Source organism: Coregonus lavaretus (assembly GCF_964263955.1).
Source record: "Coregonus lavaretus genome assembly, chromosome: 16".
Lineage (NCBI taxonomy): Eukaryota > Metazoa > Chordata > Actinopteri > Salmoniformes > Salmonidae > Coregonus > Coregonus lavaretus.
Window position 1 is genome coordinate 19,057,983 of NC_140003.1, and position 21,294 is coordinate 19,079,276.

Sequence of the window (21,294 nt, forward strand, 5' to 3'; positions counted from 1 at the left end):
TCCATAACTTGCTAAATTTGCACACACTGTATATATATGTATTTCTGTTGTATTTTTTTGACTTTGTTTTGTTTTACCCCATATGTAACTCTGTGTTGTTGTTTTTATCGCACTGCTTTGCTTTATCTTGGCCAGGTCGCAGTTGTAAATGAGAACTTGTTCTCAACTGGTTTACCTGGTTAAATAAAGGTTAAATAAAAAATAAATAAAAAGGAACAGGCCGGGCCGGGCTGGCGACGCGCACCACTGGCTTGGTGGGAGGGGCAGGAACAGGCCGGGCCGGGCTGGCGACGCGCACCACTGGCTTGGTGCGAGGGGCAGGAACGGGTCGGGCCGGACTGGGAACACGCACCACTAACTTAGTGCGGGGAGCAGGAACGGGTCGGGCTGGACTGGGAACACGCACCACTAACTTAGTGCGGGGAGCAGGAACGGGTTGGGCTGGACTGGGAGCACGCACCACTAACTTAGTGCGGGGAGCGGCAATGGGTCGGGCCGGACTGGGAACACGCACCACTAACTTAGTGCGGGGAGCGGGAACGGGTCGGGCCGGACTGGGAACACGCACCACTAATTTAGTGCGGGGAGCAGGAACGGGTTGGGCCGGACTGGGAACACGCACCACTAACTTAGTGCGGGGAGCAGGAATGGGTTGGACCGTACTGGGAACACGCACCACTATCTTAGTGCGGGGAGCAGGAACGGGCCTGACCGTACTGGGAACACACACCACTGGCCTTGTGCGGGAATCAGGAACGGGTCGGGCCGGACTGGGAACACGCACCACTAACTTAGTGCGGGGAGCAGGAACGGGTTGGGCCGGACTGGGAACACGCACCACTAACTTAGTGCGGGGAGCAGGAACGGGTTGGACCGTACTGGGAACACGCACCACTAACTTAGTGCGGGGAGCAGGAACGGGCCTGACCGTACTGGGAACACACACCACTGGCCTTGTGCGGGAATCAGGAACGGGTCGGGCCGGACTGGGAACACGCACCACTAACTTAGTGCGGGGAGCAGGAACGGGTTGGGCCGGACTGGGAACACGCACCACTAACTTAGTGCGGGGAGCAGGAACGGGTTGGACCGTACTGGGAACACGCACCACTAACTTAGTGCGGGGAGCAGGAACGGGCCTGACCGTACTGGGAACACACACCACTGGCCTTGTGCGGGAATCAGGAACGGGCCGGACCAGACTGGTGACACACACCACTTGCTTGGTGCGAGGAGCGGGACTGGGTTTCCTCATAAACCTCCGCTCCCTCTGCTGCCTACTCAGTTCCTCTCGCCGTGCCTCCACACTCTCCTTCTCCCTCCTGACCAATGGCCCCCGTAACCTGGTGGCCTCCTCTCCTATTCTACCGATACGTCCTGTAGCTGCCTCCAGCATCCCCGTCGTCCATGCCGTGTGCCCCCCCTGAAAAAAATATTGGGGTTGCCTCTCGTCTGTCCGACGACGACCCGGTTGGCGCCGCTTCTCCTCTCCTGCCTGGACATCCTCCCTCATCGCCCTCCGGTAGCGGACGGCCTCCTCCTCAGTGATCTTCCCCCAACCGAGGAGGACATCCACTAGCGTTACCTCCGGCGTTTGCTCCTGGACACGCTGCTTGGTCCTTAATTGGTGGGATCTTCTGTCACGATCGTCGTAAGCAACGGACCAAGGCGCAGCGTGATATGCGTACATCTTTTAATGAGTACTTTAAACAACAATTTACAAAACAACAAAACGATACTTGAAATCCTAAGGTTAACAAACACAAACCTCTCCGGAACAAGATCCCACAAATGACAAGTGCAAAACAGGCTGCCTAAGTATGGTTCCCAATCAGAGACAACAAGCCACAGCTGCCTCTGATTGGGAACCACCCCGGCCAACATAGAAACACATGAACTAGAAACTAACACCCTGGCTCAACATATAAGAGTCCCCAGAGCCAGGGCGTGACAAATATATCCTTTAGTAAATACCTGACACATCTTTACTATTAAATAAAAGAAAATACAATGTATGCTTTGTGATAGGAAATGTACTTAATAAATAAGCTGTACCAGACAGGTGTAAATACATGTCTTTGATTTCCAGGTAAACAAACCCTCTCTGTGGCTCTAGTTCAGCCTCTGGTCTGTCATTACCTTTCACTAACCACAAGCTTCTAACTGTAAATCACATCATTTTCTCAGCAGCTTGTTTTCGTCTGCTATTACTAAGACACTATGGCTACACTCTAGCCTATGTAATTAAAATAAGTTTGAATTGGAAAAAAAAGTTTTTGGTCCCCACACCTTGTTATTATATTTTTAACATTGCAGAACCAATTGCAGAACCAATTGCATGGACAAAATTATTGTTCTGGAGTGGCCAGAGAAGAGTATAGATCTGAATCACATCCATAACCAATGTCGAGAGCTGAAAACAGCAGTTGGTGGAGGGTACCCCTCAAACATTGAAGAATTAGAGCAGTTTGCTGCTGAAAAGTGGGCACAATTGCCAGTAGAAAGGTGCAGCAAGTGCATTGGTGGCTCTAAGAAGCATTTGTTGGCAGTTATCTTGGCCAAAGGCTGTGCTAATTCTGGGGTGCCAATAATTGTGTCCATGCCATTTTGTTTTTATTTTCTCAATACAAATTAAACTAAAGTTTACACAAATATAATGGGTTCTGCAATGTTGACAATCCAATAATAAGATGTGGAGAACAAACTTTTTTTGTTTTTTTGTTTTTACTTATTTAAAAAATGAATTGGGAATTAATCAAGAAAGGTGCAAGAGTGCCAAGCTTGTGACTCTACACATTTGTTGGATGCATTTGCTGAACTTGTTTTGGTTATGTTTCAGAATTTTTTGTGCCCAATAGAAATGAATGGTAATTAATGTATTGTGTCATTTTGGAGCAATATATAAATATTAAAAGCAATATAATATGTTTTTAAACACTTCTACATTAATGTGGATGCTACCATGATTACGGATAATCCTGAATGAATCTTGAATAAAGTTACAGAGGCATAAATATCAAGAAATGCTATTGTAATGGTGAGAGGTTAGCATGTCTTGGGGGTATGATATTTGTACGTCTGTAACTTTCTCACTCATCATTATTCACGATTCATTCAGTAATTATCTGTAATCATGGTAGCATCCACATTAATGTAGAAGTGTTTAGAAACATATTCTTATTTGCAATAAAACTTACAAAATGACACAAGACCATTCATTTCTATTGGGCATAAAATAATCTGAAACATAACCAAAACAAACAGCAAATGCATCCAACAAGTTTGTAGAGTCACAAGCTTGATGTAATCAAATACTAAACTTTGGACTACTTTAATACACATATAAGTGAATTTGTCCCAATACTTTTGGTCCCCTAAAATGAGGGGACTATGTACAAAAAGTGCTGTAATTTCTAAACGGTTCACACGATATTGATGAAACACACTCAAATTAAAGCTGACAGTCTGCACTTTAACCTAATAGTCATTGTATCATTTCAAAGTGCTGGAGTACAGAGCCAAAACAACAACAAAAAAATCACAGTCCCAATACTTTGGAGCTCACTCTATTTGGCGGCAACTGTATTTCAAGTCATATTACTGAAGTTGAGACTCATCAATCCTCAGTTAATGAATTAAAAACTTCAAGTAGTTTTTTTGTCAATCAATCAATGACACACAGAATACTACGTCTAACTAACCTGTTGAATAGTTATAACATTTCTTCTGTCAATGTGAAAAGATAGCAGGTGTCACCTGGTTTTGATCCATGCCTACAGAAACAGAAACGGTGGGATGAATTGGATGAGTGGCAGCTAATTAGTGAGACTTCCCTAATGAAGGCACTCCAAAAGGTGGGCGACCAATTTGAACCTGTACACCACACGGAGATATGAATTGACGTCAGTCTGGCATTTTAACAAGGGAAGTTCAAAGGTAATGGCCTGCTGACGGCGGTGCAGACTGAGAAGGCTAATGAGAGAACACCAGCTGCCTTCGTCTGCCAGGTTGTAGCAACTCTGCACCTGTAAGGTTAGCCATTAGTATGTGCTGCATATGAAAAGAGTGGTTTTATAGCACTTAAGATACACACATGGGCAAAGGCACGTTCTCTAACACACCCACTCTCCCTCTCCTTCTTTCTCTCGCTTTCAATGACACATACACACTAACACGCATGCACACACACACACACACACACACACCAACACCCATAGCCACAAGACACAGCCAGAGCTGCAGTCCTTTTATCTCTGCTCTGTGCCAGACCAGGTCACAATGGCAACATGATTATCTATTCTTGCAAGTCTCCTCAGTCTTTGTCTCCTAGGAGTCACATAGCAAGGCCAGCACTGCAATGGCACAACAGGGAGTATAGGCCATGTCAGGAACAACAGGATGGCACTCATGAAACAGTTGCTCATCATCCAATTAGACAAAGCCAGAGAGAAAAGAAAGGAACTGTGATGGGTGATTTGAAGGAGTTAGGCGCAGGAGGGTAAATCACAGAATACAGAGTTACGCAGGATAGCGTCAAACAGTCCAGTGCGCAAAACAGGCGCACTGGAACAAAACAGGCACACGAGGAAAATATACCCCAGCAATACAAAATACACGTAGCTCAACCAAGCTACTCTCTCCTCACAATAAACAATCACCCACAAGGACAAGGGGGCAGAGGGAACACTTATACACGTACTAATGAGGGGATATGAACCAGGTGTGTGTAATAGACAAGACAAAACAAATGGAATGATGAGATGTGATGTGACAGTGGCTAGAAGGCCGGTGACGATGAACGCTGAAGCCTGCCCGAACAAGGAGAGGAGGCAGCTTCGGAGGAAGTTGTGACAGGAACGACTCATGTTTGTGGGTGACCAGCTAGCTATTAAGTGATGAAATGTTTTATTATTTTGTGCAATATAGTCTAACGATGTTGTTCTTTTTTTGTACCATTGATTTGTTGGAAATTTGTTTACTTTGGTTTTTGTGTTTCCGTCAGTTCGTTTGAGAAGATTGATGCTCTCTGCTCCAAATACACAACATCATAAAGATATTTTTTCTTTCACATTCAGTTACAATGTTTAGGTATTTTCATGTAAACCCCTCTGAGCTTGTTAAGAAAGTTGTATTTTCCATCAATTATAAATGTCTCTACCCCCAGAGTGAAACAGTGTGCAAAACACCATTTAAGGGTTGTTGAAAAAACTCAAGACTATAGTAATGAGAGGATATAAACATACTCAGATATCACCTCTTCAATCCGTCAGGAAGAGGGTGTTGAGGGTGTTTAACCAAGGATTGACATGCCTGTTAGCTATGTATGCAGAAGTGTTTGTGGTGTTTAGTTTTGTGTCGAACATTAGGTTGGTGTTGATGAACTAGAGTGAAGTAAACATTTGGGTAACTCTTTTAGATTAACTTGCCCTTGTTCTATATCTCCTGTATAACTACTTTGGTAAACAGAATGCAAATACTATACATCTGGGTAGGTGTGTTTTTCACCGGGTGAAAGTTGATTGCATTCATTTTAGAATCGGGCTGCCTCTCGGAAGTGAGCCAGGTGCCCCGTTCAAAGCCCAAGGGGAAGTCAATATTTACATTTGAGTCATTTAGCAGACACTCTTATACAGAACGACTTACATGAGCAATTAGGGTTAAGTGCCTTGCTCAAGGGCACAGACAGAATTTTTCACATAGTCGGCTCAGGGATTCAAACCAGTGACCTTTCGGTTATTGGCCCAACGCTCTTAGCCTAGATGTTGCCTAGTAGGCTCACGTTAACTAGCAAGCTAACTTAGCTTGTTCATTGTTGCTCATGAGAGGAAGTTAGGCTAGCAAGCATTTTAGCCAGGTAGCCTATGACAACAAAAACTAAAATTGTGTACAGAGTCATAGAACATTTTGCCAACATGAAAGAGTGGAAGATGGCATTGGTGCTCAACTAGTCTACAAGTAGGGTGAGTCAACATGTTATTTCTACTGGCCCATGCACACACGCATACACACACAGAAATCAGTACCATGGACAGCCACATGTTATTTTGCAACATTGATTGGACTAAATCGTTTTTGGTGTCTTTACATTTGTTTTCACTGTATTAGACTAAGCATATATAGCCTAGTTGATTTAATTTTGTTTAAAAGTTTAAGTTGAAATGGTGCTGGAATAGCAGAGGCAGTGCTCCTGTTTTCTTTGTGCTGACTTGCGTTAACGCTCCATTGGTCTAAATCAGTAGTTGTTTAGTAAACTGTCAGAAACATTAACTTGCTTGACCATGCTGTACGTCATGTAACTGTTTGTTACATTAAATATTTGCTTCGTGGATTTCACATGGAGAGATGTTGCTCTCCGACTTTGTGATGTAACAAACGTATACATGGTAGAATGTATTCCACCACTGTGTGACTGTTGTCTTTTTGTTGTGTCTGCCTTAGTGTATATGATGGTGGTGTATGAACAAATTGGTTATAGATCAAACAATGCAATTATCACAACATAGGTTGTAATATGGATATTTTCCTGGCTTGGTTTGGCTTCCCCAGTGATTTTACCCACACACTGCTACTGGTGGTACATATAGTAATGAATATGTATGCCACATTTTAGTGAAGCAACATTTTTCAAATTGTATTTGCGAAATAAGTTACTTTACATTGTGGAGGATATGCATTGCAATAGCCTGCATGGTCTGAGTGGATGAGTAAACCCCAGTGAGTTTGCAAATGCTTATCTTGCATAGACATGAGTTATAATGCATTTGTAAGTGCTTAGCTTGCACCTCTTCTAAAATACAGTCACCAGGCTCCACTTAAATGGACTCACAATAGAAAAGCATGGGAATAAATCAAAATAACAGCCTAAATAGTTACCTTGTAGGACTGCCTCTTCTTCATTATCTTCATTATCTAGAGAGACCAATCTCTGTACAGTCTATCCCTCAAAGAGGTAACACCATACCTGAATTCCCTGTGTGTGTAATTTGTGCCTCTTCTACTACCTCCCCCATCTGCTATTGTGTTTTCAGCTGCAGGGAGAAGTGAATTAATGGCATTTCTTGACTCTGTTGAGCCTGGAGCTCCGGTGTCAAGAATCCATCTTTCCTTTACTCTGTGATACACATCATTATCGATTTAGCTCGTCACCTGCCTCAAATCCGTTATGACGGCTGCTGGTCATCAGTCATCTGAGTTTCCTCTCTCTCGCTCTCTCATTCTCTCTCTATCTCTCTCGCTCTTTCTCGCTCTCTATCTCGGTTCACCCCCTAAGCCTCCATGGTGCAGATTATTAATGCAGTGGAGGGTAGGAGGATAGGGGGATGGAAATGACGAAGAATAATAACATCTCACAGTTTCAGTGAGAGATATTCATTGTTATCTGCCTTGGAGCAGACATTGTGATACCAATTGTTTTTTCCAGCTACTTGCCACAGAAGTGTGTGGTAGTGCAGTGGTGGAAATCCTCACATTTCCAACCCAGGCAACACATTTTATATGTTTTATCTAAAAGTAGGGTCAGGTGAAGAGAAATATATGGCATTAGTTTTGCTTTGTCGCGGAATACTAATACCTTTTACAGTTCTTGGAAACTACCCCCTTTAATGTTATGATCCAAAACAGTCCTAGAAGACACAAAACCCTTTTAAATTCTTTGTTGAAAAGTATTTTTCCTCTAAAAGATTCAAGGTCAGCTCAGACAGCCATACTTGGTTAACAGTGACTCCCTTGATAACGGAGCTGTAATTTTTTGTTTTGTTTAATGAATACAGTTCCCTCAAGATTCACCCCCTCGGATATTAACGCTTGGCATTGCATCTAACTCTTCTGCCTGTTCGCCCCTCCTCTCTCTCTGCTGTGTCTCCAGAGGTTTGTGGGGAACGTGAATGCTGACAGTGTCGTCCACCACAAGTTGTCCCACTCTATCAGAAGCCGCTTCCTGCGCTTCGTCCCGCTGGACTGGAACCCCAGTGGCTGGGTGGGACTCAGAGTGGAGGTGTACGGCTGTGCCTACAGTGAGTGACCAGACCACCCCTACCTCTTACATACAGACCATACACATTAGGGTGTGCCTACAATAAAGTGGCCACCAGGCCTTACACACAGACCATACACATTCAGCTAATATCATAATGCCACAGTGAGTGACCAGAACACCCCTTACATCCAGAATACCCTACTTTTGTGTATACCCTTTAATGAAAGCAGGACGTTTGAGGACAACTGCAGAAATAGAGATAGTGAGGATTTTGATATTGATGCTATTCTCTCATTTATCACAAATGATTAAAGAACAATGCTGACCAAAATATCCCAACAGCTAATAGAGGCAGACAGTGACTGCCATGCAGGCATGCCATTTGAGAGCCAGTCTATGCCTGGGTAATGCTAAATACCCTGAACAAAACTATAAACGCAACATGTAAAGTGTCAGTCCCATGTTTTCAAATAAAAGATCCCAGACATTTTTCATACACACAAAAAGCTTATTTCTCTAAAATGCTGTGCACAAATTTGTTTATATTCCTGTTAGTGAGCATTTCTCCTTTGCCAAGATAATTCATCCACCTGACAGGTGTGGCATATCAAGAAGCTGATTGAACAGCATGATCATTACACAGGTGCACCTTATGCTGGGGACAATAAAAGGCCACTCTAAAATGTGCAGTTTTGTCACACAACACAATGCCACAGATGTCTCAAGTTTTGAGGGAACGTGCAATTGGTCTGCTGACTGTAGGAATGTCCACCAGAGCTGTTGCCAGAGAATTGAATGTTAATTTTCTACCATAAGCCACCTCCAACATCGTTTTACAGAATTTGGCAGTACGTCCAATCTTCCTCACAACCGCAGACCACACGTAACCACGCCAGCCCAGGACCTCCACATCCGGCTTCTTCACCTGTGGGATCGTCTGAGGGGTGTGGGGGTGCTGAGCAGTATTTCTGTCTGTAATAAAGCCCTTTTGTGGGGAAAAACTCTGATTGGCTGGGCCTGGCTCCCCAGTGGGTGGGCCTGGCTGCCAAGTGGGTGGGCATATGCCCTCCAAGGCCCACCCATGGCTGCACCCCTGCCCAGTCATGTGAAATCCATAGATTAGGGCCTAATTTATTTATTTCAATTGATTGATTTCCTTATATGAACTGTAACTCAGTAAAATCTTTGAAATCGTTGCATGTTGGGTTTATATTTTTGTTCAGTATAAATAAAGGGGAGTCACTGGGACGCCTCTCACACACATTCTGAAGCAGCATTAACTGGATCAGCCAATGAATTACTGCTCTGTGAAAGACAGTTATAATTATCGCTGAGTGAGCACTTTCATAATGCCGAACTGTTCCACAGCATGATCCCTGTATTAATGTTGGATGAATGTGTACTCAGCTAATAAATGCTGCATGACAAGCACCTAAATGCATCTCAATGTTAAAAGATTAAAATAAGAGACCATACATATCTCAATTCAAACTATAAAACAGGTTGATCAATTCACAACACAGAGAGATGAGAGAGAAAGAGAAGAGAGAGAGATGAAAAGAGAGAGACTTGCTATGCAATGTCATTACATTACTGGAGTTACAGATTCATGTATCTATGCATGAGTCCTCTAGGTCTTCCAATGACTAAATTACATAGGAAAAGATGAAAATGCCCCCTAAGACAAACTCATAACTTGAATTCTTGAGGACTTACAGGAATCTATTTTGTAGTATGACCAAAAGGGGTGAGCACTAGAGCATGTACTGCAAGTATTAAAATAACATGTGTATGTCAGAGATTGTTGCTATCCAGTTACACATGGAAATGGCTTCCAGCTTAATACATTTCAATACCATCACTGATATAGCCACATTACCGTAACAGGTATGAAGCCCTGAGAGCAATAACAGTCAGTGCATAAATAGACTCATAGTGACAGGGGACAAGTAACCCAATGACAACCCATTTCACTGCCTGTTGATTGCCTTCAGAGTCAGATGTGGCGGACTTTGACGGCAGAAGCTCCCTGCTCTACCGGTTTAACCAGAAGTCCATGAGTACGGTGAAGGATGTGATCTCGCTGCGCTTCAAGAGCCGCCAGGCTGAGGGGGTGCTGCTCCACGGAGAGGGTCAGAGGGGCGACTACATCACTTTGGAGCTGCACCGGGGCAGGCTGGCCCTCTACCTCAACCTGGGTGAGTTTGTCACACCGGGGCAGGCTGGCCCTCTACCTCAACCTGGGTGAGTTTGTCACACCTGTGTAGGCTGGCCCTCTACCTCAACCTGAGTGAGTTTGTCACACCTGGGTAGGCTGGCCCTCTACCTCAACCTGGGTGAGTTTGTCACACTGGGGCAAGCTGGCCCTCTACCTCAACCTAGGTGAGTTTGTCACACTGGGGCAGGCTGGCCCTCTACCTCAACCTGGGTGAGTTTGTCACACTGGGGCAGGCTGCAGTTACGTGCACAGATAGGGCTCTAGTGGTGCTGGAGCACCTGCCCTTTGCCCTTTTTAATTGGTGGCATTTAAAAATATATATTTTTACTTATTTAAAGTCTATTTTCTATTTTGTGTTGTACATCTAAATGTAATGAATTGTACATCAAACAAGCTAATTTCCCTGTCTGTCTGTGCACAGACCTGGCAGGCTGGCCCCCTACCTCAACCAGAGAGGTCAGGGGGCAGAGGTCATGGGTAATAGGACACAAGGGTAAGGTCATGGGTAACAGGACACAAGGGACTCTGGGTACGGATGAGGGAGTCTTTTGAATCATTTAAAAGGAGTCTGGGGAGCAGTCTGGGAGGGTAACTGAATGTTTGTGTTCTGCTGCCCTTCCAATTACCCCTGCACCTGAGCTCCATTTACTAGCTGGACTCAGACTGTTAAGGATCCACATTGTGAACAGCTGAGTCTTGGCAAGGCCATTGTCAAGTAGTTTGTTTTTGGAACGTCTTGTGAGCACATTCTATGAGAGCTCCCTCATTCCTCAATAAACCGTACTGTTTTATGATCAATTTCTATATCAATATTAAAGTAACTATATCATCTGTTCTCTGTTTTCTGTCTTCAGATGACACCCGGCTGCGGTTCAGCAGTGGTCGTGTTGCGGTCACTCTAGGGAGTCTTCTGGATGACCAGCACTGGCACTCTGTCCTCATAGAACGCTTCAACAAGCAGGTCAACCTTACTGTGGACACCCACAAACAGCATTTCAGGACAAAGGGGGAAGGAGACTCTCTGGAGGTGGACTATGAGGTGTGTCTATCCAAACACATATTGTAGAATAGTCAGATACTTATTCAGTAAATAGTTCAACCAAGATATCAAGAATAGTTCAACCAAGTTATCTTACTCTAAAATGAGCAGAAGAAAAACCTGAATGTGGCAATAAAATGCATTCTTGTTTCTGTGTACATTTCTAATAAGGATGTTGTCATTTCACCCTCTTTCATCATCAAAGCTCAGCTTCGGGGGCATCCCACTGCCAGGTAAGCCTGGTACCTTCCTGAGGAAGAACTTCCATGGTTGCATCGAGAACCTCTACTACAACGGGATCAACATCATCGACCTAGCCAAGCGACGCAAGCCTCAGATCTACAGTGTGGTAAGACAACTATTCTCATCCAACCATAACATAGATTATTAGTACATCCTTAAAATAGTATGTGGACAAAGTAGTTAATCAACCAATGCCTATTAGAGCTCAGAGATAGTCTGTTTTAATTGCACTGTTGCTGTGAGACTTCACATTTTGCTACAATGTGATTCTGTTTAATCACATTTGTATTTGAGTTAGTCACATAGCCTTATCCATGGTCCCTCAAACTGTAAGAGATCCAGGGCAGAGACACTGTCCGTAGAGAAAAAAGTTATATCTGATCCTCACTACTGTGTCATTAAGTCTAAATCCATGAATAGATTCAGCCGTAGGCACACCCTATAATTTGTACACCCTTCTCCCCCCCCCCAATCAAATCAGACAGAAGCCAAAGTGCCACATTGCATCACAGACACCCTATTCCCCTCGAAAATCTGATTGCTATGTTAAAAGGCCTTTACTTACAAGTGAGAGAGTGACTGCGATGATGGAATCCGTAATGGAATTTCAATGTGGAATACTATCTGGTGAGGGATCACATTAAGAGTCAAAGTGCTGCCGATTGCTCTTCTCTGCCTCTGAGGCACTGGGATTGATGGGCCGCTGACCTCAATTGACATGGATGCTCTTTTGGTCCATGGACCTCACAAGGCCTCTGGATCACTAGTGTGTTCTTTCTCTGCCCACCTGACGACTGACCTAGATTGGAGGGGAGAAACTCCAAATTTCATAGTTTGATATAATATGGTCCTCTTGTACCTTTTGAATTCCAGATAGTCATTCAGCTTTATATGGCATTCTCAAGGAAATGTGTGGTTCTTACAGGCAAGTTAATTATCTAAATACCATATTCAGTAAATTGCTTTATCAGCTCACTGTATTTCATTCTGCTCAGATGAATGGTACAGTAAAAGTACGGTAAATCCAACATGAGATTAATTATGAATTCATCATGTTGATGATATGAGTGAATAATTCCATTATCTGTGTGTTCCATGTGTGTTTCCAGGGCAACGTGACCTTCTCGTGCTCGCACCCCCAGCTGGTGTCCACCACATTCCTGAGCTCCAGCAGCAGCTTCCTGTCGCTCCCGGCCACGCCGTCTGCTTCGGGGGGCTTCGCTGTGCGTTTCCAGTTCAGAACATGGAACCCAGATGGGCTACTGCTCTTCACACAGCTGGCCCTGGAGCCCCAGAGACTGGAGCTGCAGATAAGCAACAGCCGGCTGCGCTTGACCCATCACAAGTCAGCCCAGCAGAAAGAAGAGGTCTCCACCGGTGAGGGCCAGGCCAACATCCTTTAGCCTAGCTGACCCACACTATGGGCTGGAATCAGTGTTTGCACCAAGGGGGGCAGAGAATATAAAACGTTCTTCATTCCAGCAAAGCAGACAGACAGTGAAAAGCTAATCCATCATCCAGGGGGAGACTGTCTGTGTTTGGTTTTGCACATCATTACATCAACATCATTCATATGACCTTTTGCCCCCGGTAAACTCAAAGCACACTTAATCTTCTTGGAATGGCTTGAGGAAAAATTGCATCCTTGTATTTTGGACGTGAGCTTTACAGGATTGCAGTCAGAGAGAAATAACATGTATAATTACGTTGGATTGCAGAGCCCAGACTTTCAGCAGATGGCAGGCACAGAGGGAATTATAGACACACAGAAAGACCGTCACAGCTTGGAAGCCCTTCACTATAAAGGACAATCAAAATGAATATACCACAATCTGCTGTTACGTCTGTTTGAAGCTGGAACCTACGGTCAAATGAATGTTTCATCCAATATTAACCAGCATTACGTTCTGTCCTCTGGCAATGATTTAGATTCAATCTGACCAGCCACACTTTATTTTATTTTCATTTCCATGTCATCTTCCATTCTTGTTTAGTAGTGTAGCACAGTTATTATGACAAACCACGTGACCATAGATTACACAGTGAATGATAGGCTCTGATTTACAATGTAAAATGTAGCCTAGTACCTACAGTATGTGGGAGATCCCAATCCCAACAGTCCCTGAATGAACATGTAGTTGATGTTTGATGAGCCTGTAATAGAGATTGATAGTCTCTCATTGAAGTGTCTCACATAGAACATACACACTGCTGTCTCCACAGGTCACAGAGTGAATGATGGACTGTGGCACTCTGTGAGTCTCAGCTCCCAAGGTCTCCAAGTCACCATGACCCTGGACAACGAGCCATCCTCAACCATCGAGCTGGGGGACAACATGGAGGCAGGCGACAGCCTCTACTTCGGAGGTAAGACCACACAGAATGAGTCTTGTTGTCTGCATCACTATCTCATGAAACCATGTCTTGTTGCAGCGTCTGAAGACATTATTTGAAGATGTATACAGAAAATGCTGAATGATGAAAATACAATGATTTAGCAACACTTTTTCAATCCGTGTCACAGGTTGTCCATCTCTGAACATCTTAGGCTGTGAGAACCCCACGTTGGCGTTTCAGGGGTGCATGCGTCTCATCTCCATCAACAGCCAGCCCATGGACCTGATCCGGGTGCACCAAGGACGGCTGGGAACCTACAAGGAGCTGCAGTTTGACACATGTGGCATCCATGACAGGTAAGGCTTTAGGTGGGGCTCCCATCCCAAAATGTGTTTGGAAGACAAACTAAACAGGTTTAAAAGGTCCAATCTTTATTTGTTGATGAGGTTATTCTGTCCACCACAGCCTATGCTTGAGTGTCGCTGACAAGTCAGCTAATAGAGACAGGATTACAGACTGGATCAGTCAATTAGACCATGCAATGGAGCCTGGTACTGTAGCACTATCATCCTGGCTGAGGGCCCTGCTAACAAGCTGCTTCCTGTGTGGCGTGTGGCGTCCTCTCTGTCCCTCATTACCCCGCTCTGTTGTGGGACCGATGGGTGGGATTAGTACAGGCTAAATAGATGTCATGGCAAAGTTGAGGAAACCTGAAACACTTACAGGGAGGAGACAAACAAAGGAGTTGGTGCTTCTCCTTGTATTCACTCTGATGGGAATCGTACTTCTCTGATGTCAAATCGCAGCTATACCTGAATCTTCTGTTAGGAATGCTTACCGGCAGATTGAAAGGCTGTTGGAGTGTGTGGAACACAACAGATGAATGAGCCCTACAGGGCTGTTAGTAAAATACATGAAATATGGGAAATGTGTAAAAAGATGGAATGAGATGGTTCGCATGAAAACAAAACAGGTGACAGCTGTCTGTGTGCCCTATATTGGCTGTCTCTCAATGAGCCTTCCAGAAAGAGAAGTACGCTGAGAGAATGTTTTGTATATTTCACTACCATGCAATATTACCCCTAATCCCTTGTTTTAGGGAGGCTAGTGCGACCAGACGGTTGTAAGGCCAAGGTTTATGCTCAGTTTTGTTCACCGTTCTATAAATCTCTTAATTAGCCTGTATTTTAACTTCCATCGCAGTGCCGTGTCTTTGTGTAATGACCAAAACTATGCTTCATTAAAGGATTGGAAGATTAACCTTTACGAGTGTTAATCTACTTTTCTCTGTGTCCAATCAAACTTCATGACTACATTTTTTGCAAGTGTGCACTTCTGTGCCATGGCTTCTGTAATTTCATGACCTGTGAGGGCAGCCGTGAACACATCAATAGAAATAGCTCTACGGTAATTAAACCATGGCCTGCAACCTTATCCACGCCGCGGTCACTCTGCTCCATGGCAATTAATGGGAGAGAGACGAAAATGTATGAAATTATAGATGCACGCTTGAAACCCGGGCAATTATATGAAACTGAAGGAGGCTTGAGGAAGGGACTATTAATCAGGAAAGCGTGGTTAGGAGAGAGATTTCCATGAAGCGCTGGGTGTTCAAAACATCCAAATACGTGCTCTGGGTTTGACTTGATGCTGCTGCTTCTTTTTTTTAAACACACAACAACACAGTACTGGCAAGTGTTTGTTTACCATTTGCCTCAACAATCTGAGTTGGAATGGTACCCAATTCATTTGGGATTTACTGAGCGGCCTTGTAAATCATAAATAAACAAAGGAAAAGGAAATGCACAAACTGTGTTGTCTCGCCTCTTGAGTACTCGGGTGCCAGACCGTGCCTTGATAATGGCAAGGAAATGAAAAAGTGAGTCTGCTTAACAGATAATGAAAGGCTGAGGATAGTAGGTCTTGACACAAAGACAAACCTTGTTTTTTCCCTTTTTACCCTACAAAAAGGCTTGGCAAATCTTACAGATATGTCTTTATGCTTTTAAATTACTTTCATTCTCTTACCAATACATCTCATTTTATCCTTCTTTGATATTTCCACAATCACGGTGTATGATTGTTTCTGTTTATTACTGCACAAAAGTATTTCATCTTTAAAACAAATAACTAGTATATATCATCAATCTCTGAGATTGTAAAAACAGATTTTCTGTTTTTCTACTTTATCAAAGTTAATCTTTTAAAATGTATTTGTGTTTGTTTTTGTCACTACGGATACCCTGGCATTTGCTCATGGATAGTAAAGATATATCAAGTTGAAGTCGGAAGTTTACATACACTCAGGTTGGAGTCATTCAAACTCGTTTTTCAACCGTTTTTCAATTTCTTGTTAACAAACTATAGATTTGGCAAGTCGGTTAGGACATCTACTACAAGTAATTTTTCCAACAATTGTTTACAGACAGATTATTTCACTTATAATTCACTGCATCACAATTCCAGTGGGTCAGAACTTTACATACACTAAGTTGACTGTGCCTTTAAACAGCTTGGAAAATTCCAGAAAATGATGTCATGGCTTTAGAAGCTTCTGATAGGCTAATTGACATAATTTGAGTCAATTGGAGGTGTACCTGTGGATGTATTTCAAGGCCTACCTTCAACCCCAGTGCCTCTTTGTAGACCTCCACAAGTCTGGTTCATCCTTGGGAGCAATTTCCAAACGCCTGAAGGTACCACGCTCATCTGTAAAAAACAATAGTACGCAAGTATAAACACCATGGGACCACGCAGCCGTCATACTGCTCAGGAAGGAGATGTGTTCTGTCTCCTAGAGATTAACGTACTTTGGTGCGAAAAGTGCAAATCAATCTCAGAACAACAGCAAAGGACCTTGTGAAGAAGCTGGCGGAAACAGGTACAAAAGTATCTATATCCACAGTAAAACGAGTCCTATATCGACATAACCTGAAAGACCGCTCAGCAAGGAAGAAACCAGTGCTCCAAAACCGCCATAAAAAAAGCCAGACTACGGTTTGCAACTGCACATGGGGACAAACATCATACTTTTTGGAGAAATGTCCTCTGGTCTGATGAAACAAAAATAGAACTGTTTGGCCATAATGACCATCGTTATGTTTGGAGGAAAAATGGGGTTGCTTGCAAGCCGAAGAACACCATCCCAACCGTGAAGCACGGGGTTGGCAGCATCATGTTGTGGGGGTGCTTTGCTGCAGGAGGGAGCGGTGCACTTCACAAAATAGATGGCATCATGAGGAAGGAAAATTATGTGGATATATTGAAGCAACATCTCAAGACATCAGTCAGAAAGTTAAAGCTTGGTCGCAAATGGTACTTCCAAATGGACAATGACCCCAAGCATACTTTCAAAGTTGTGGCAAAATGGCTTAAGGACAACAAAGTCATGGTATTGGAGTGGCCATCACAAAGCCCTGACCTCAATCCTATAGAAAATATGTGGGCAGAACTGAAAAAACGTGTGCGAGCAAGGAGGCCTACAAACCTGACTCAGTTACACCAGCACTGTCAGGAGGAATGGGCCAACATTCACCCAATTTATTTTGGGAATCTTGTGGAAGGCTACCCGAAACGTTTGACCCAAGTTAAACAATTTAAAGGCAATGCTACCAAATACTAATTGGGTGTATGTAAACTTTTGACCCACTGGGAATGTGATTAAAGAAATAAAACCTGAAATAAATAATTCTCTCTACTATTATTCAGACATTTCACATTCTTAAAATAAAGTGGTGATCCTAACTGACGTAAGGCAGGGAATATTTACTAGGATTAAATGTCAGGAATTGTGAAAAACTGAGTTTAAATGTATTTGGCTAAGGTGTATGTAAACTTCCGACTTCAACTGTATATACATAGTAATGTAATATACAGGACTTTCAGAACGTATTAATACCCCTTGATTTATTTCATATTTTGTTGAGTTACAGTCTGAGTTAAAATTGATTAAATCGTTTTTCTTCTCTCTCTCACCCATCTACACACAATACCCCTTGATGACTAAGTGAAAACATGTTTTTAGAAATTTTTGCAAATGTATTGAAAATGAAATACAGAAATGTATCATTTACATAAGTATTCACACCCCTGAGTCAATACTTTGTAGAAGCACCTTTGGCAGCGACTACAGCTTTGAGTCATCTTGGGTATGTCTGTATCAGCTTTGCACATCTGGACTTTGAGATTTTCTCAAGCTCTGTTAACCTTTTACTGCAGTGGACTAATACAGGGTCACACAGAGTGTTTATAATCTTAAACAAATCTACTTTGAAACCAAAGTATACTGTACACCTCACACACATTGTTATAGGCTTTAAAAAAAATAAGACACCTGTAATTGAAACGTATTCCATTTTGAGTTTGCATCCCAATATACACTGAGCAGTGGTGGAAAAAGTACCCAATTTTCATACTTAAGTAAAAGTAAAGATACCTTAATAGAAAAGGACTCAAGTAAAATTGAAAGTCACCCAGTAAAATACTACTTGAGTAAAAGTCTAAAAATATTTGGTTTTAAATATACTTAAGTATGTATCAAAAGTAAATGTAATTGCTAAACTATACTTAAGTATCAAAAGTAAAAGTATAAATCACTTAACAATCCTTATATTAAGTAGCCAGGGGCACACTCCAACACTCAGACATAATTTACAAACTAAGCTTTGTGTTTAGTGAGTCCACCAGACCAAAGTAGGGATGACTGGGGATGTTCTCTTGATAAGTGCGTGAATTTGACAATTTTCCTGTCCTGCCAAGCATTCAAAATGTAGCAAGTACTTTTGGGGAAAATGTATGGAGTAAAAAGTATGTTATTTTCTTTAGGAATGTAGTGAAGTAAAAGTAAAAGTTGTCAAAAATATAAATAGTAAAGTCAACTACAGATACCCCAAAAAACGACTTAAGTAGTACTGTAAAGTATTTTTACTTAAGCACTTTACACCACTGACACTGAGTACACAAAACATTAAGGACACCTGCTCTTTCCATGACATAGACTGACCAGATGAATCCAGGTGAAAGCTATGATCCCCTATTGATGCCACTTGTTAAATCCATTTCAATTAGTGTAGATGAAGGGGAGGAGACAGGTTAAAGAAGGATTTTTAAGCCTTGAGACAATTAAGACGGATTGTGTATGTGTGCCATTCAGAGGGTGAATGGGCAAGACAAAATATTTAAGTGCTTTTGAATGGGGTATGGAAGTAGGTGCCATGCGCACCGGTTCGTGTCAACAACTGCAACGCTGCTGGGTTTTTCATGCTCAACAGTTTCCCGTGTGTATCAAGACTGGTCGCCACCCAAAGGACATCCAGCCGACTTGACACAACTGTGGGAAGCATTGGAGCCAACATGGGCCAGCATACCTGTGGAACGCTTCCGACACCTTGTAGAATCCATGCCCTGACGAATTGAGGCTGTTCTGAGGGCAAAAAGGGTTAGGGTTAGTGCAACTCAATATTAGGAAGGTATTCTTAATGTTTACTACACTCAGTGTACATCACAGAAGACTGAAATATAACAAAGCCATTTGACATTGAAACACTGGATTTTAAGCTGTTTTTTAAATAAATAATCTTTCAAATATTAATGACATTCCACCTACAGTATGAGGCCACTAGTCATTTGACTGCAGGAAAGGGCTACGTTAGATGGGGAGTGGCGGTGAACAGCAATCTTCAAGTATTTCCACAGCATTTCAATAGGATTCAAGTCTGGGCTTTGGCTGGGTCACTCAAGGACTTTCCATTCTTGTTCTGAAGCCATTCCAGCATTGCTCTGGCTGTATGCTTGGGGTCATTGTCGTTTGCACTCTGAAGCAGGTTCTCATCAAGGATTTGCTTGTATTTGGCTCCATTCATTGTTCCCTCTATCCTTACCAGTCTCCCAGTCCCTGCTGCTAATAACATCCCCATAGCCAAATACCATGCTTCACGGTAGGGATGGTGTTAGACCGGTGATGAGCTGTGCCTGGTTTTCTCCAGACATATCACTTTGTATTCAGGCCAAAGAGTTACATTTTTGTCTCATCAGACCACAGAATCTTTTGTGATTTTCTCTTGAGATATTATGTCTATCTCTGAGAAGCTACCCAGGAAATGGCTGAAAATAGCCATATTAATATATTTAGCCATAGAAATAAGGTTCATGAAATCAATAACTTGTTAACATCAGATAACATTCATATATTAGCCATTTCTGAGACTCACTTAAATAATTCCTTTGATGATACAGCAGTAGCAATACAAGGATGTAACATCTATAGAAGAGACAGGAATGCTTATGGGGGAGGTGTTGCTATACATATATTCAGAGCCATATCCCTGTAACACAATAAAATAACAATAACGAGGTTACATACAGGGGGTACCGGTATATAGCCTCGTTATTGTTATTTTATTGTGTTAATATGCGGGGGTACAGTTTTATGGCTTGGGGGGAGAAGCTGTTAAGGAGCCTTTTGGACCTAGACTTGGCGCTCCTGTACCGCTTGCCGTGCAGTAGCAGAGAGAACAGTCTATGACACCACCTTGTATATATAGGTCCTGGATGGCAAGAAGCTTGGCCCCAGTAATGTACAGTACCGTACGCACTACCCTCTGTAGCGCCTTATGGTCGGATGCCGAGCAGTTGCCATACTAGGTGGTGATGCAACCGGTCAGGATGCTCTCGATAGTGCAGCTGTATAACTTTTTGAGGATCTGGGGACCCATGCAAAATCTCCTGAGGGGGAAAAGGTGTTGTCGTGCCCTCTTCATGACTGTCTTGGTGTGTTTGGACCAGAGCATATGAGCGGAGTGGAGCAGTGAGAATCTCAGCTCCTCACTCACGGAGCTGTACACCCCTCCGCTCCCCCCGCTCAAAGCCACATCAGGCCAGTCCGCTCATTATCGCTCAGCGCTCAACGCAGTTTGCATTGCGCTCCACTCAAATCGCCCCCCCCCCCGCCCCCCCCCCCCACACCAAAAAATGAAGAAAATCTGCATGTATTTCACTTTTAGCTTAAACCACAGCCTTACCTTATCTCCCCGAGTTTGTTGCATACAGACTCATCTCGGATTATCCATTCTGCCTTGAAACAGGGATCTAACACTGATGCTAAAAGGAGATGTTTATCAGTATAGTATATTCCATAGCGAATTGACACGTTGTTTGCCAATGTTTCTGCAAAAGCAGCAATGCCCATTGGAAGTGCAGCGTGAGTGTCATCGGTGAGCAGGGATTTGATTTCTGTGACAGCAGGGAGGATCATCCCCAGGTTCCCCAGCTCCTTCTGCATTTTGTCTGTGAGGTCTGCCAGTGGTGTCAGCACACTGACAAGGTGCGTCAGCTGCCGTACTTGATTCAGGGTGATGTTAGCAACATTAGACTTGAGTTTGTTTTGCCATAACGGGTCTTTTTGGAACAACCAATGAACGACTGAATCATCCGCAGCTGGCTGCTCCATCGAGTGGCGCAGGCATTTGTGGGGCGGACACCTAA

At 43.2% G+C, this 21,294-nt stretch overlaps 1 protein-coding gene across 1 annotated transcript in view; it reads left to right on the forward strand.

The window, feature by feature from the left end:
* LOC311143646 (contactin-associated protein-like 5) overlaps nt 1-21,294 on the forward strand; it is an 80,368-nt gene that overhangs the window by 21,130 nt on the left and 37,944 nt on the right. Inside the window, exons 4-10 of the mRNA XM_084179515.1 lie at nt 7,865-8,012; nt 9,970-10,173; nt 11,048-11,232; nt 11,438-11,581; nt 12,585-12,852; nt 13,699-13,842; nt 14,000-14,168. Of these exons, the coding sequence (XP_084035641.1) occupies nt 7,865-8,012; nt 9,970-10,173; nt 11,048-11,232; nt 11,438-11,581; nt 12,585-12,852; nt 13,699-13,842; nt 14,000-14,168 (1,262 nt within the window). The remainder of the gene's footprint in view (nt 1-7,864; nt 8,013-9,969; nt 10,174-11,047; nt 11,233-11,437; nt 11,582-12,584; nt 12,853-13,698; nt 13,843-13,999; nt 14,169-21,294) is intronic.